Genomic DNA, 14956 nt, shown 5'->3' on the forward strand with positions numbered 1-14956 from the left:
CAGTCGCTCCAATCTTTCAACATATGACAGTCCCACCATTCCGGGAATTAACCTTGTGAACCTACGCTGGTTCACAGACTAATCGGTCCAAGCTACATCAGGGTGGCAGAGGCTGGAGATCTGGATTATCACAGGCTGTACCATCTCTATGATCCTCTTTGGTCTTGCAATGATTAGAATGCAAGGTCTGCTGAACCAGAGTGCCACAGGCCCTGCTCCAAGTCCGGTGTACAGCTACCACCAATTAACACTTTCAAGATTGACCTGACAGTCACTACGAACTCTGTGGCTAGAACTAGGTGGATTCTGCAAGGACTAAAGAAGCACATTAGATGGGTAAGAATGAGTTTTAAGCCCATAAAATCAAGATCATTGGTGTTGAAGAAGGGCAGAGTCACCAATAGATTCCACTTTAACGTCACAGGAACATTCATTCCAACCATTTCTGAAAAGTCAGTGAATTGCTTTGGCAAGGTGTTCGACAGCAGCCTGAAAGGCCATCAATCCAGGCAACAGGTCAGGAGCTGAGGGATGGTTGAAAGCAGTTGACCAGTAAGGATATACCCGCAAGCTCAAGGTATGCATATACCCGCAAGGCATGGATATACCAGTACGGCATCCTACCAAGGATTCTTTGGCCACTGCTGGTATATGAAGTTCCAATTGTCACCAAGAACTGAGAAAGGTCAGCAGCTTTCTCCAGAGATAGCAGGGATTGCCCAGGAAGCTCAGATCATTGTCCTCTATGCAAAAAACACCAATCAGCAGCTGCCCTTAAAATCCTTGGAGGAGAAGTTTAAGGTGACAAGAGCAAGAGAGGTGATGCAATATAGGGAGTCCAGTGGTGGCAGCAGTGACCTGAGGTAGAGCTGGCCTAGGAAGCTTCCCAGTCCCCAGGTATGACACAGCTAAAGGGAGGGAGGTCCAAGCTCTTCCAGGAGGAAATGAAGAGAGAGCAGTGGGCATGAAGCAGCAGGGAACTTGGACCAGGTGGGAGCAGGCCATGGAAAGGAGAGTGACATGGACTGACCTCTGGCAAGCAGAACCATACCGAATCAAGTTCCTTGTCCAGGCAATGTATGACATCTTGCCCAGCCTAGCTGTCCAACCCGCATGGCTGGGGGAAGGTTGATGCCCCAGACTGTCTGTTGTGTTCAGGAGAAGAACCTTGGAGAACATCCTGAGCTGCTGCCCATAAACTTTTAGAAAGAGTCGATACAGCTGGAAACATAACCAGGTATTGAAGACCCTCACAGAAGCAATCTTCTTAAGAATCCCTAACAGTAAACAAGTTAAACCCTGCAATCGAACCATCACCTTTGTGAAAGCTGCAGAGCAACTAGAAGAGTAAAGTCACCCACAGGGATTCAGGCACACATTCATGACTGGCAGCTCATGACTGACCTGGAGAAACAACTAAAGTTCCCACAGCACATCATCAAGACCACTTTGAGACCAGACATTATTGTTGACCAAAGGCATTAGGAAATATGGAATGGCAGGCACCTGGCCAGTGAATTGCAATCAATCGTGATCTTAGCCAACAGAAGAATAAACTCAATAGGCTAAATGGCCTCCTCCTGTTTTATGTTCCAAGAATGATAAGTTCTACATTCTCATCCTATACATACTTGGGAATGCTGAACATTGAGATCTAAAAAACCCAATATACATTCAGTGATTCCGGACTACAGAGCGCACCTAATTAAAAGCCGCACGCTCTAATTTTAGAAAGAAAATCAATTTTGTACTTGTACAAGTCGCACCGGATTTTAAGCCGCAGGTGTCCCACGTTGTAATATGAGATATTTACACAGAAAGATATTACACGTGAGAATTTTTTAACTTTTAATTAAATCCGTATGGTAACATAAACAAATATATATTGCAAATGCTTTTTTTCGAACAGTGCCTGTAACACAGCTACTTTTAAATATACATACGTGTCGGTAACACACAAATTACGTTGCGTATACTTTTTTACTGAACAGTGCATGAACAACATTCCAATATCTCCTAACGACTGGTAAAAAAATATATATATACTGCAGCCTACCAGGAAAAGTTATTGATCGCCTTCTTCATCTTCATCCTGCGCACTAAAACCATCAAAGTTCTCTTCTTCAGTGTCCGAATTGAATAAAACCTCAGGATCTCTTCATTCACTTCAGTCTCTTCGTTGTCGCTCTCACTTGAGCGCACGCGGTCCTCTTCATCACACAGCAGTCCAGCCTTTCGAAACCCGCTGGTGATGGTGGATGTTGTGACACGGCTCCACGCATTTAGAATCCACTGGCAGACTTGAGTTAAAGATGCTTTTCGCATGCATCCTGTTTCGGTAAAGGATTTCTCACCGCTCGTCATCCAAGCCTCCCACTCAACATGCAGCGCCACTTTAAATGCCCGGTTCACGCTGATGTCCAGTGGCTGCAAATACTTCGTGGTGCCCCCAGGAATCACACCTGGAATTGAGTTTATACTCTTGATGGCAGCTTTCACTGAACTTTCATTGTCAGCCGCTTAAAAAATCACCATCGGTGGAAGCTTTAGTCCGGATGCTGTGCAGCTCAGAACACAAGTAAAATGCGTTCTCTCATGGCCACTTGTTTTTCAGTGTGACGGACGAGTCACCTTTTTTATTAACAGTCCGAGTGAGAGGCAGGTCAAACGTCAAAGGTACTTCATCCATATTTATGATATCATCTGGCCCGATGGAATTCTCCGCTATCTTTGTTTGAGTGAATGTGCGGAAGTTAGCAAGATTTTCCTCGTGGTCGGGAGGGAGCTGCTGACACAGAGTCGTGCGTACCCTGACGGACAGGCTTTTTCGTCTCATAAATCTAAAACATCACGATGGCCCACCTCTAAAATCTTCGATTTTCATTTTGGTGGTGATTGCTTTAGCCTTCAGTCTGATCTGCACGGTGGAAACACCGCGGCCGCCTGCTCTCTGTGTGTTAACCCAGTCTTCAAGAAAGTTTTCAAGTTCGGGCCATCTGCTATGATTACCTCTGAAAGCTTTTGTCGTCTTTTTGCATTGACTCAGTTCTTCACGCTGGCGTCTCCACCGTCTCAACATCGATTCATTTATGCCAAGATTATGTGCAGCAGCTCGATTTCCTTCTTTAACCGCCAGATTGATCGCCTTTAACTTAAAAGCTGCATCATATGCTTTTCTTCGAGTGTTTTCCATGTTGATGAGGGTGAGTACAAATGACTGATTTACAATAATTTAATTGTGAAAGTGCGCTTGTTTTATCGTACAATTTCATTGGACGTCTGTGAACTACTCATTAATTTTATTGGTCTACTGTTACGAAGCAAAATGTTTTTGGCGGCATGAAAAAAAAACATGCATTAGCCGCACCGTAGTATAGGCCACAGTGTTGCCGCAGTGTTCAAAGCGTGGGAAAAAAGTAGCGGCTTATAGTCCGGAATTTACGGTAGGTTTCCCTGTACACCTGCTCGTTAATGCAAATATTCAATCAGCCAATTATGTGGTAGCAGCTCAGTGCATAAAAGCATGCAGACATGGTCAAGAGGTTCAGTTGTTGTTCAGAACAAACATCAGAATGGAGAAGAAATCGGATCTCAATGACTTTGACCATGGAATGATAAATGGTGCCAGACAAGGTAATTTGACCACCTCAAAAAAACTGCTGACATCCTAGGATTTTCACCCACAACAATCTTGAGAGTTTACAGAAAATGGCATGAAAAGCAAAAAAAAATCTGGTGAGCAACAACTGTGTGGGCGAAAACACCTTATTAATGAGGGGAGACTGGCCAGGCTGGTTTAAGCTGACAGGGAGGAAACAGTAACTCAACTAACTATGTTTTACAACAGTAGTGTGCAGAAAAGCATCTCTGAATGCACAGCAAGTTGATCCTTGAAGTGGATGGGCCACAGCAGCATAAGATCACACCGGGTTCCACTCCTGTACCGAATAAAGAGGCCATTGAATCCAATGCCACTTCTGCTTTCACGCTTTCTCCACTTGAACACAAAAACATAGAAAACCTACAGCACAATATAGGCCATGTTGCCCACATGCTGTACCAAACATGTTCTTACTTTAGAAAATACCTTGGGTTGTCCATAGCCCTCTACTTGCTGCATTAATAACACATTCAAAAGACATTTTGATTTGCATTATAAAAATTAGTAAAAGTGGCTGCATTATCCAACTGTTATCTTAACTGAATATAAGAGTATGATGAGCAGTTTTGGGACCCTTATCTAAGACAGGATGGGCTAGCATTGGAGAGGATGCAAAGGAGAGTCACAAGAATTATCCTAGGAATGAAAGGGTTAACGTAGGAGCATTTGATGGTTCTGAGCCTGTACTCGCTGGAGTTTAGACAAACGGGAGGGGGATGGCGGGTACAAATCACATTAAAACCTATTGAATGTTGAAAGGCCTACAAAGGGTGAAGAGAATGCTTCCTATAATGGGGGAGTCTAAGACCAGAAGGTCCAGCTTCAGAATACAATTATGCTGCTTTAGAAAAGAGATGACAAAGGATTTCTTTAACCAGTGGTTGGTGAATCTGTGGAATTCATTGCCACAGACAGCCATGGAGGCCAAGTCACTGGGTATACTTAAAGTGGAGGCTGATAGGTAAGGGTGTCAAAGGTTATGAGGAGAAGGTAGGAGAACAGGATTAAGGAGGATAATAATCAAGATGGAATGGCAGAACAGACATAATGGGCCAAATGGCCTTATGCTGCTCCTACGCCTTGTGGTCTAAAAATTAACTTTACCCCATTCAACTATATGATGAAATTTTCCAATATGGTGAAGAGATTCTAAATACTTTTACTTTGCACCCTATTTTGGGAGACTGTCCACAATTTTTAAGATGCAGAAGAAATAATTCAAGAGAAATGGAATCTTCATAAAGATGAAGATTATGAAGCCATCCTCCTTTAATCACAGAGGCAAAGGAGACCGCAGTTTGCTGAAATCTGGAGAAAAACTGCTGAAGGAACCATTGGAATCAAGCCTCATCTATCGGGGGATAGGAACCGTCAGCATTTTAGATTAAGTTCTTGCATCAAGATGTGTCCTGACAAGATGCTGATTAACCCAAGTTCCTCCAGGAGTTTTTGTTTTTGTTCCTTCAATAATAGACCTATATTTTATCTTATTTCAAAGATTTGAGTTTCCAGTTTTCATTATCAAAGAACTGCCTTCCTTGCTCATAATAATTATCTTATATTTCTCCTTGAACTATAGTTCTTGGAAAATTCAAGGATGCACCACCAGGCCAAGTGGTGGTTTGCAAACTGATCACATTTAAACAAAGCTATCAACCAAGAGGTATTCCAACAAAATGTGTTTCATTTATAAACACAGACATTTGCAGAAAGCAGAAAATTTCCTCAAGCATGCTACTCCTCGCCCAAACTTTAGTTGCAGAGTAGATGGTGCCCAACATATGCTGTTAGAATAAAGTTCATTACTCACAAGTTGCAACAAGCAGGCTATCCTGTAGAGAAGACTTTCAATTTGAATGCGGTCCAGTTGTGGCTGGCATGATGTAGTGATGGAAGTATTTCCAAGGGTAATGAGTGCTTCTGTACAGTACTTTGTTGCCAGCTCATATTCCTGCAATCTCAGACATTCAAATGCTTGTTCACATGCCTTTTCTGGTCTTCTGTATGCCATGACTCAGCAAGCAAAATGCTAAAAACAAGAGGAGAAATTGTTAATTGTGCAACGTATTCAATGTGCTAACAAGTTCTTTTTTTAAGACAGCTGAAGACAAAAGTTGTTTTCTAGTACAGGTTGAGTACTCCTTATCCAAAATGTTTGGGGTTGGAAGTATTATGGATCTTGGAATATATAATGAGATAGCTTTGGACCGCCATATGAATTTAAGTGATACCTGTAAGCAGTCTTTGTCTTACACTTGTTCATCAAACGTATGTTCTCAAGAATAAAAATTATTACTTGCCATTAATATAATGAAAATGTGTGTGCAAAGTAACAAATGTACCATTGGAAGAGTATCTCAATCAGCTGTCGAACAACAACAAACAACGGTAGGCCTTCAGTCTCCACCTACGATGCCATGTTTTGATTAAAAGGTTATAGTACGGGCTCACTTGTAACATTTAAGAAAAACTTGGACAGGTACATGGATAAGAGGTGTATGGAGGGATATGGTCCAGGTGCAGGTCAGTGGGACTAGGCAGAAAAATGGTTCGGCACAGTCAAGAAGGGCCAGAAGACCTGTTTCTGTGCTGTAATGTTTTATGGTTCTAGTACACTGTATTTGCATTTTACATTCTTTTTGGCTTTTATGTAAGGTATAAACACAAATAGCATCATTGACTTGTTCTGGTGCTAGATTTTCGTGATCAGCAGACACTTTAAAAATTTAATGCTGTGTCATTTCTTAAATTTCTGCAACCAGCCTGCTGAATATTCAAATTACCATCAATTTTCAGCTTGCAATGATAGATCTTTGCTTGTTTCATGATCAGCACACCATTGAGAGGCACATGCTCACTCCAACACTGACGATAAACAATAGAGATCTTCATTTTTAATTTTATGCAGTTTTTCCATTTTTTATTAACTTTTGTTTATTCAATATGTGAGGTCACTTCTCAGAACTGTCTGTGGTGCGCAGCATCTGAGAACCTTACAAGCATCTTGTAAAATTTTCCATTTGTGATGCCATGTCAGCGCTCAAAAAAATCTGGATTTTGGAGGTTTTCAGATTTTGCTATTTCATTTAAGGAATATTCAACCTGTACTTGTTAAATCACTAACAAGAGAATATCTGCAGAGTGCTGGAAATCCAAGAAGTAGACAAAAAATGTTGGAGAAACTCAGCAGGCCAGGCAGCCATCTATGGAAAAGAATAAACAGTCAACATTTCAGACCGAGACCCGTCATCAGAGCTGGCGAAAAAGGATGAGAAGTCAGAGTAAGATGTCAACTGTTTACTCTTTTTCACAGATGCTACCTGGCCTGCTGAGTTCCTCCAGCATTTTGTGTGTGTTGCCTGTATGTGTTAATCTGGTCAAGATTAACACACACGTCACAGGTGTTTGTTTTTCTGTTAGCATGGCAAATCAACATTCCAACATTAGCTCACTCTTCATGTTATGAATCTCAAAAGCTTCAGCTTTTAACCAAAAAATGATCATTCTTGCAGAGGAGCTAATTTTGCCAGAATTTCATACTTCCTGACTTCGATATATTTGGTTGACAGGGAAGTGTAAGGTGTTCCTTCCCTCCGCTAGTCTGCAGGTCACCCTAGGGCAAGGTGTAGCACCTGCTTAGCACCCACCAGTCACATGACAACAATCTCTAAAGAGTATGAATAATGGCTGGGGTCACCCATATTGTAAAAACACTGCTCAGAAGGCGGCAATAGCAAACCACTTCTGTAGGAAAAGTTACCAAGAACAATCATGATAATAGTAAAACCATGATCGCCCATATCATACAACATGACACATAACAAACGAACAAACATCTATATATTAACATCTGCACCTTCATATGTGCAAAAGTGCTTGGGGAGCACAATAGCATAGCAGTTATTGTGACAGTATTATAGCACCAATGACCCGGGTTCTATTCCACCAATGTTTGTAAGGACTTTGTACATTCTCCCTGGAACAGCATGTGTTTCCTCTGGGTGCTCCAGTTTCCTCCTACATTCTAAAGGACATATGTTAATTGGTCACGTGAGTGTAACTGGGCTCATTGGGCCAGAAAGGCCTGTTACCATGTTCGATCTCTAAGTATGTAAAATAAAGAAAAATAAAGGTAGCTAGCCATGCTTCCAGCCATATTTTGGCAAAGTAATGCCAGTATCTCAAGCCATCTCAACAACTGTTACTAGTTCCAATGATTAATCTTCATGTGGATCTGCAAGCTGCAAATTACTTGCACAGGATTGCATGAGTTAATAGCTCATCGGGGTGATTGATAAGTTTGTGGCCTAAGGTAGAAGGAAATGAGTTATTAACTTCAAACTTCCAGCATTATCAAAGAGTTGACCTGCATGTGCATGTAACGAGAGCTACATAACTCACCTCCTTCTACCTTAGGCCACGAACGTATCAATCAGCCATCTGTGGACCACTTTCTGGAGGTCCAAGATCCATATGCTCCACGACCGCTGGACTCAGTGTGTAAATGTAGGAGGGGACTTTGTTGAAAAATAAATACGCTAGGTTTTCTAAAATTGACGCCTTCTACCTTAGGCCCAGAACTTATCAATCACCCTTCGTATTGGGACTGATTACATTATGGTTTGATACAGCAATCCGATTGCACAGGAATGTAAATAAAAAACTGCAGAGAGACATGGATTCTGCCAAATATGTCACGGGAACATCCCTTCCCACCATAAGTATCCACAGGTGGCATATCTCTGGAACTCAACATCCATCAGCAAAGATCCCCACTATGTGAGCCATGCCAGCTTTGCACATCTATCATCAGGCAGGAAGTACAAAAGCCCAAGTAGAACCACCAGCTTCAAGAACAGGTACTTCCTGTCAACCATTCAGTTCTTGAATCAACTGGCACAAACCCTAACATTAGGAACACCACAATCACATTGATCACTTTGCACTAAAATACTTTTTTGTTGTTTTTCTATTATATCTTGTAAATTTGAGTATAATTTATATCATTTTTTGTGAATGCATGATGTGCCTGTGAGGTTGCTGCAAGAACATTTTTCATTACACCTGTGCTTACATACACTTCTGCAAATGAAAGTAAATTAACACTGACAAATTTGTTACAAAGTTGACTTACTTTTGAAAATTGAATTAGCACCAAATGCTTTGGAAAGACTTTTTATTACCTTTCTTGCCTGAAGTGGGAAGGTGCTCAGGATAAAGCAGGATTAGGCAATGTTATCTCCTGTCTTACAAAAGACTTGTTTTGCTTTGAAAAGAACCAGAACCCATACCAGCCTGTTATACACTCTTCTTTTGAACCCTAAAATACAAGAAATTTTAGCATTTTTCATACTGCCTGAATATGATACCGTATACCCAAATTAATCAAATATTACAATTTTCTCTCCAGGACTGAATGGACAATGTCATGTAATATGGGGCCACCCACTGTATCTGACACACAAGAAATGCCTGAGGCACTGGCTAAATACACATGTCAAAGAAAAATACAATAAACTCAGCCCTAACTCAAAGAACAAAAATCCTAAATCAAACTGTAAAAATTAGGGATCATAATATGTGATAGTTCCTTAAAGTTGTTATAGCTGGGAGTGAGAGGGGTTAATGCGGACAAGATCTTATTACCTATTAAATGCTCCCAATGGCATGTACCTCAAATAACCTTCACCTAGTCCAACTCCTAGCTTTCACATGGGGCTTAGCCACTAAGCACAGTAGAACCATTTCTACTGACAGGAGAAGGGACAAAGGAGAAGGAAAAGTGATCAAAAACCTCACCTGCCTTGCAACGATAACTACTCATGGGAAAGGAAACAAAGGAAAACTCTGGAACTGGCATCCCGAAGGCAGTCCTATAATTTCAACGCTGACTGGCAACTCCTACAATGCTGCTGGTGCCAAAGTACATCACTCTCTGCCATTCCTTTGGATTTATCAGCTGGTTGGCATAATTTTCCCCTCCCCTCTTCCATTCCCTTTCCTGCTCTCCTCTTACCTTTCTCTTCTCCTCACTTGTCCATCACATCCCTCTGGTGCCCCCCCCCTTTCTCCCATAATCCACTCTTCTCTTCCATCATATTTTCAGCACTTTACTTTTTCTACCCGCTTACCTTCCCTCTCACATATTACCTGCCAGCTTCCCTTTTGTCTCCAGCTTCTTATTTGGGCTTTTTCCCTCTTCCTTTCCAGTCCCGATCAAGGTTCTTGGGCCGAAACACTGATCACTTATTCCTCTGCTAGATGCTGCCTTACCTGATGAGTTCCTCCAGTTAACAGTGAATACACCATGATAATTGGAAGAGGGCCAAAGTTAAGAAACACTGCTCCCATCTTAATACTTGTATAGCATTCAGAATGAATTCATTTATTTATCTGCATATGCATGCAAGCTAAATATTTTAGATTTAAATATCAGAGACTTTAATCTCTTATTCTTGCTCAAAGCTGAACTGCCAATTCATGAGTTTGCTCAAGTATTGGAAGTCCACTGATACTCATGGAATTTTGTCTTCTACAAAGAGCAAGGAAGCAAACTGAGAATAGAGGCAAAAGCTACTTTGTTCAGAGAAATGAATTTTATGCAACTCATTTCCTTCCCTTTCAAAAGACAGCAGTTATAAAACCAAGTGCGAACGAAACAACAGATGGAACAAATATGCATCACATCATGAATCAGAGGTTACAACGTAGGAAGGATAGGGGGCTGGAGAATGAAAATATGTTGTCCATTGAAGAGAAAGAATACATATTTGTGCTATTTCATCATGTAACAGATCAGAGTCTGCTCAGTCTCTATGCTACATGCAATGCAGCTTGCACACCATATGGAAATAAATAAAGTGGTACATTCTATTCATAAGCAGTACTATGCAAAAGTCTGAGGCACATATATATAGCTAATGTGCCGAAGACCTTTGCACAGTACTGTATTTGTCAATGTGGAGCGGAAAGCAAGTTTGTAAATCTGTCAGGAGCAAAGGATGTTGGGAATGACGAGGTGGAGCTCCATGGAGGGTGTGGGACAGGTAGCAGAGGAGTGCCATGGGGGCAGGTGCAAACCTGGCACACTAGGCAAGGTCATTTGAGTCCAAACAACTGGCTTATTAACCATTACCGAATGTCTCTCTAGTGCATTCCACTCCCTCCCCTCGCTCAACCATGATTTTCCCCTCTCCCTGTCCCCTTCCCACTCTCAGTCCACAATAGAGACCCATATCAGAATCTGGTTTATCATCACTCATATGTCATGAAATTTGTTTGGGGGGGGGGGCGGCACCATTACAGTACAATACATAAAATTACTACAGTACTGTGCAAAAATCTTAGGTACATATAGCTAGGGTGTCTAAGACTTTTGCACAGAGCTACACTGCACAAATCAAGTCAAGTCAACTTTTATTGTCATTTCAACCATAACTGCTGGTACAGTGCATAGTAAAAATGAGAGCGTTTTTCAGGACCATGGTTTATATGACACAGTACAAAAAACAAGACTGAACTACGTAATAAAAAAAACAGAGAAAGTTATACTACACTGGATTGCATAAAGTGCACAAAAACAGTGCTGGCATTATAATAAATAATAAACAGGACAATAGGGCAAGGTGTCAGTCCAGGCTTCGGGTATTGAGGAGTCTGTAGCTTGGGGGAAGAAACTGTTATATATTCTGGGAATTTTGGAAAATATGGCACTCCAACTGAGAGAGTGGGTCAAATATTAAAGGCAAGATAGATCTTAATTAATTTACCCCTCATGTTTGCTTGTCTGTTTCTCAAAGACTGACTAGACTAACATTTGGATGGTATTTTAGATCTGAAAGGCCTTCCAAAATGCTTCACTTCCATGAATTACCATTATACCAGTAAACCTGGCAGTAAATTAAAATCCCAGTCAAAGCAAAAGAAATTGACTAATCTGAACTTTAGGTTCACTGTCTGGGGGAGCAATATCATTCTTGAGTCTGGAAGCGTCCCTGTTCTTTTGAATAATACTATCAATTACAACTACCTGATCAATTACAATGACACACTTCAATGTACGTTTCTATGTGTATATGATAAATAAATCTGAATACAAACAAGGGAAAATCTGCAGATGCAGGAGATCAACACACACACAATGCTGGAGGAGGGGACAGCAGAAGTTACAGAGGGGGAGCAGTGAGGGATGGTTTGATGAAGTCCTAATGAAGGATCTCGGCCGAAATGTCGATTGTATTCTTTTCCATAGATCTTTCCTGGCCTGCTGAGGCTCTCTTAATATTTCATAGATTTTTTAAGAAATATAAAGAAAAGAAATATAGAGATATTCAGAAAAAGGTCAGAAAGCAAATTGCTTTTTTTCTCAGTTAATGTTTTTTTCAGATGTACAGTATATACACATTCAATTGAAATCCTAGTTTCTCAAATGCAGTTAAGGAACATTTGCTGTCATATAACATAATATCTGGTTTTAGAATGATGTCATTGTGGAGATCTTTCCAGTTGATTATTCGATTATCAATGTAATCCGGATGTGGCAAACCATATGAGCAAGCCCAAAGGCACATACATTCTTACTTTCCACAATTCTTTGTAACAATTTTAAACTGGATTCACTTGAAGATGGCCTAAGTTAAAAATAAAAATTTTTAATGATGGGGAATACAAGATGGGTGCCGTGGTTGGGATGGTGGGGGGGGGGGGGGGTAGGTGGAAGAAGCGAATGGGGGGGGGGGGAAATAATCTTTTAACTATAACATTTTATGTTATGTTTTGACGTTTCAATATTGAAAATATAATTTGCTAACAAATTTACTGGAGTACACAAAAAATATTTTAAAAGTCTAACTTGGGTTCACCAGTGAATTTAAATCAGATTTCCTTCATCAAAATTTGGATACATTAAAGATTAATATATTTGGAGATAAACACTTGTTAATAAAGCTATATATTACCATTCATATAAAAACATTACTTACAGAAAATTAAGTCCTACCAGCCTGCTTATTGCAAACCTTTAATGTAATGATGCATGTGAATTTCTTGGAAACTGACTGCAACACAATTGCATGATTACAGGTGTATTTTGGGGATAATTTCCTAATAATGAACAGATTTATAGCTATTTGACTTCGTGTTTGTGTAGGGCCTAGCTCGAGTTACCTTCACTGCACCGAAAAAGTGTTTCACTCTGACCCTCCCTTTTCTTTAAAGATATGCAGGAGTGTAGAATTAGACAGGTCTAACAAAAACCAACCCCCTTAAATGCTCAGGGATGGAAAAGAACTGTTATCAATTACTGATACTTGCTCAGCAACATATCGATCTACAGATTTAAAGAAAGGTTTTCACAAAGATCTTGCAACCTCTAAGCCATGGATTTCATCTTCAAATTTGGTCCCAGGCACTGCTGGCACAGAACCTCTGGCAGGAGTGATGTATTAAGCGTACACAGAAGCTAATCACCTTTAGAAATTCACAGATAACTAACCAGAATTTCAAAGACATAACTTTTTTCACCAAGATTTACAGTGAAAAATAAAAAATTAAATTGTTTGAATTAGGAAAGCTGTTTTTTTAAATTAAGAAAATAAATTCCAAATTAATTTTTTTAGTATTTACCTGGGGAAATTAATAGTCTGCACAATTTAAATTCCACTTCCAGGGACAAAGAGGATGTTGTGTGGTAATTATAACTTAAAATTCCATTAAAACAAGTCAAAACATGCATCAGAACATTACTTTTTCAGTGTTTGTTTATAATATATAATAGTTTATTAAATAAACCCAACATTCTCATATGTTAGCGTGTAAAACCCATCATCTGATTTCTTCACTCTGTTGTAAAGCCGCACACACCCACACAAAGTAGCAAGTTCAGTTCCATGTTTGGAATGTAATCACTTATTCATACGAGCTTGTTCAGCTGATGATAGATATGAGAATCCTGAAATCGAAGAAGCACAACTCTAAGCTAAAGAAGCACAAGTTTTGTTTCTATTTAGATGAAAGTACTTAAGTTCCTAGAAATCTGTTTTTAAAATTGGTTGCAACAATTTAAGTTTTAAAGAATTTAATGATATAATCCTTTGATTTCTTCAAACATTAATATACAAAATAAGCCTTGCTACTTTCACCAATTATCCTGCCCATATACAACACCCCTGAACACTGCTCTGGCCTTTAAAATCATTTGGACATGAAGCTATTAAAACAAAAACTTCACACCATATTACAAGTTTCTTCCTCCAGGCAGTTAATTTGATCAACCTCTCTAGTTAGCCCCCAACCACCAAACCCCTCTATCCACTATCCCATCACTGCACTGTCAATACTTCAAACACTTTTAATAATACTGTTTATACTGTAATTGAAAGGCTTATCATATGAAGAGTGTTTGATGGCTCCAGGCCTGTACTCACTGGAATTCAGAAGAATGATCTCATTGAAACCTATCAAATGTTAAAAGGCCTCAATAGAGTGGGTGTGAAGAGGATGTTTCCTAGGGTAGAGAAGGCTAAGACCAGCGAACACAACCTCAGAACAGAGAACTGCCCTTTTAGAATGGAGATGAGGAGGAACTTCTTTAGCCAGAGAGTGGTAAATCTGTGGAGTTCCTTGCCATAGGCGGCTATGGATGCCAAGTCATTGGGTATATTTAACACAGAGGTTGATTGGTTCATGATTAGATAGGGCATGAGATTGGGACTGCAGGAGAAAATGGATCAGCCATAATGAAATGATAGAGCAGACTCAATGGGCCAAATGGCCAAATTCTGCACCTATATATTATAGTATTATGGTAATCACATGCTGGTATTTATGTATTTATGCACATTTTATTCTAGATCCATACTTTAACCTCTAACTTTATTTCATATAATTCTTTGTAATTGTTGAATGTCATTGAATTTTGTTGGATGTCATACCAACACACCACAGCAAATTCCTAATACATGTAAATGTATATGGTAAATCTTCCCTGGCAGATTTCCAGTGGTTGTATTTCTATCAGTGTTCCGAAAAGTTGTGTATAATTTATGTTTAATTTGTTTGTTCCCTGGTACTGTTACTTATATGATGCTACATGCCTGTGCTGCTGCTGTAAATAAGTATTTTACTGCACCTGTGCAAACATGTACTTGTGCCTATGACAATAAACTTGACCTTGACTTTAAGTTATGGAACACTATCAGTTCCTTTTGCATTTCTTTTTTGCAAAGATTTCAATATACACGCATGAGGAACAAATCAGAAGACTGAACTAATATTTTCTGTGCCTTGTCCACTGGA

At 39.9% G+C, this 14956-nt stretch overlaps 1 protein-coding gene across 6 annotated transcripts in view; it reads right to left on the reverse strand.

The window, feature by feature from the left end:
• The window catches only part of helz (helicase with zinc finger), a 300135-nt gene that overhangs the window by 250898 nt on the left and 34281 nt on the right, over positions 1-14956 (reverse strand). For 5 of the 6 annotated variants that reach the window (XM_059948283.1, XM_059948286.1, XM_059948285.1 and 2 more), the window contains exon 2: positions 5472-5690. In XM_059948283.1, coding sequence (XP_059804266.1) covers positions 5472-5672 — 201 coding nt within the window. In that variant the 5' untranslated portion in view covers positions 5673-5690. Of the gene's footprint in view, positions 1-5471; positions 5691-14956 lie in introns of those variants that run through there. The other variant, XM_059948287.1, reaches the window with a different exon arrangement.

The sequence above is a fragment of the Hypanus sabinus genome, chromosome 23 (genome assembly GCF_030144855.1).
Source record: "Hypanus sabinus isolate sHypSab1 chromosome 23, sHypSab1.hap1, whole genome shotgun sequence".
In the NCBI taxonomy this organism is placed as follows: Eukaryota; Metazoa; Chordata; class Chondrichthyes; order Myliobatiformes; family Dasyatidae; genus Hypanus; species Hypanus sabinus.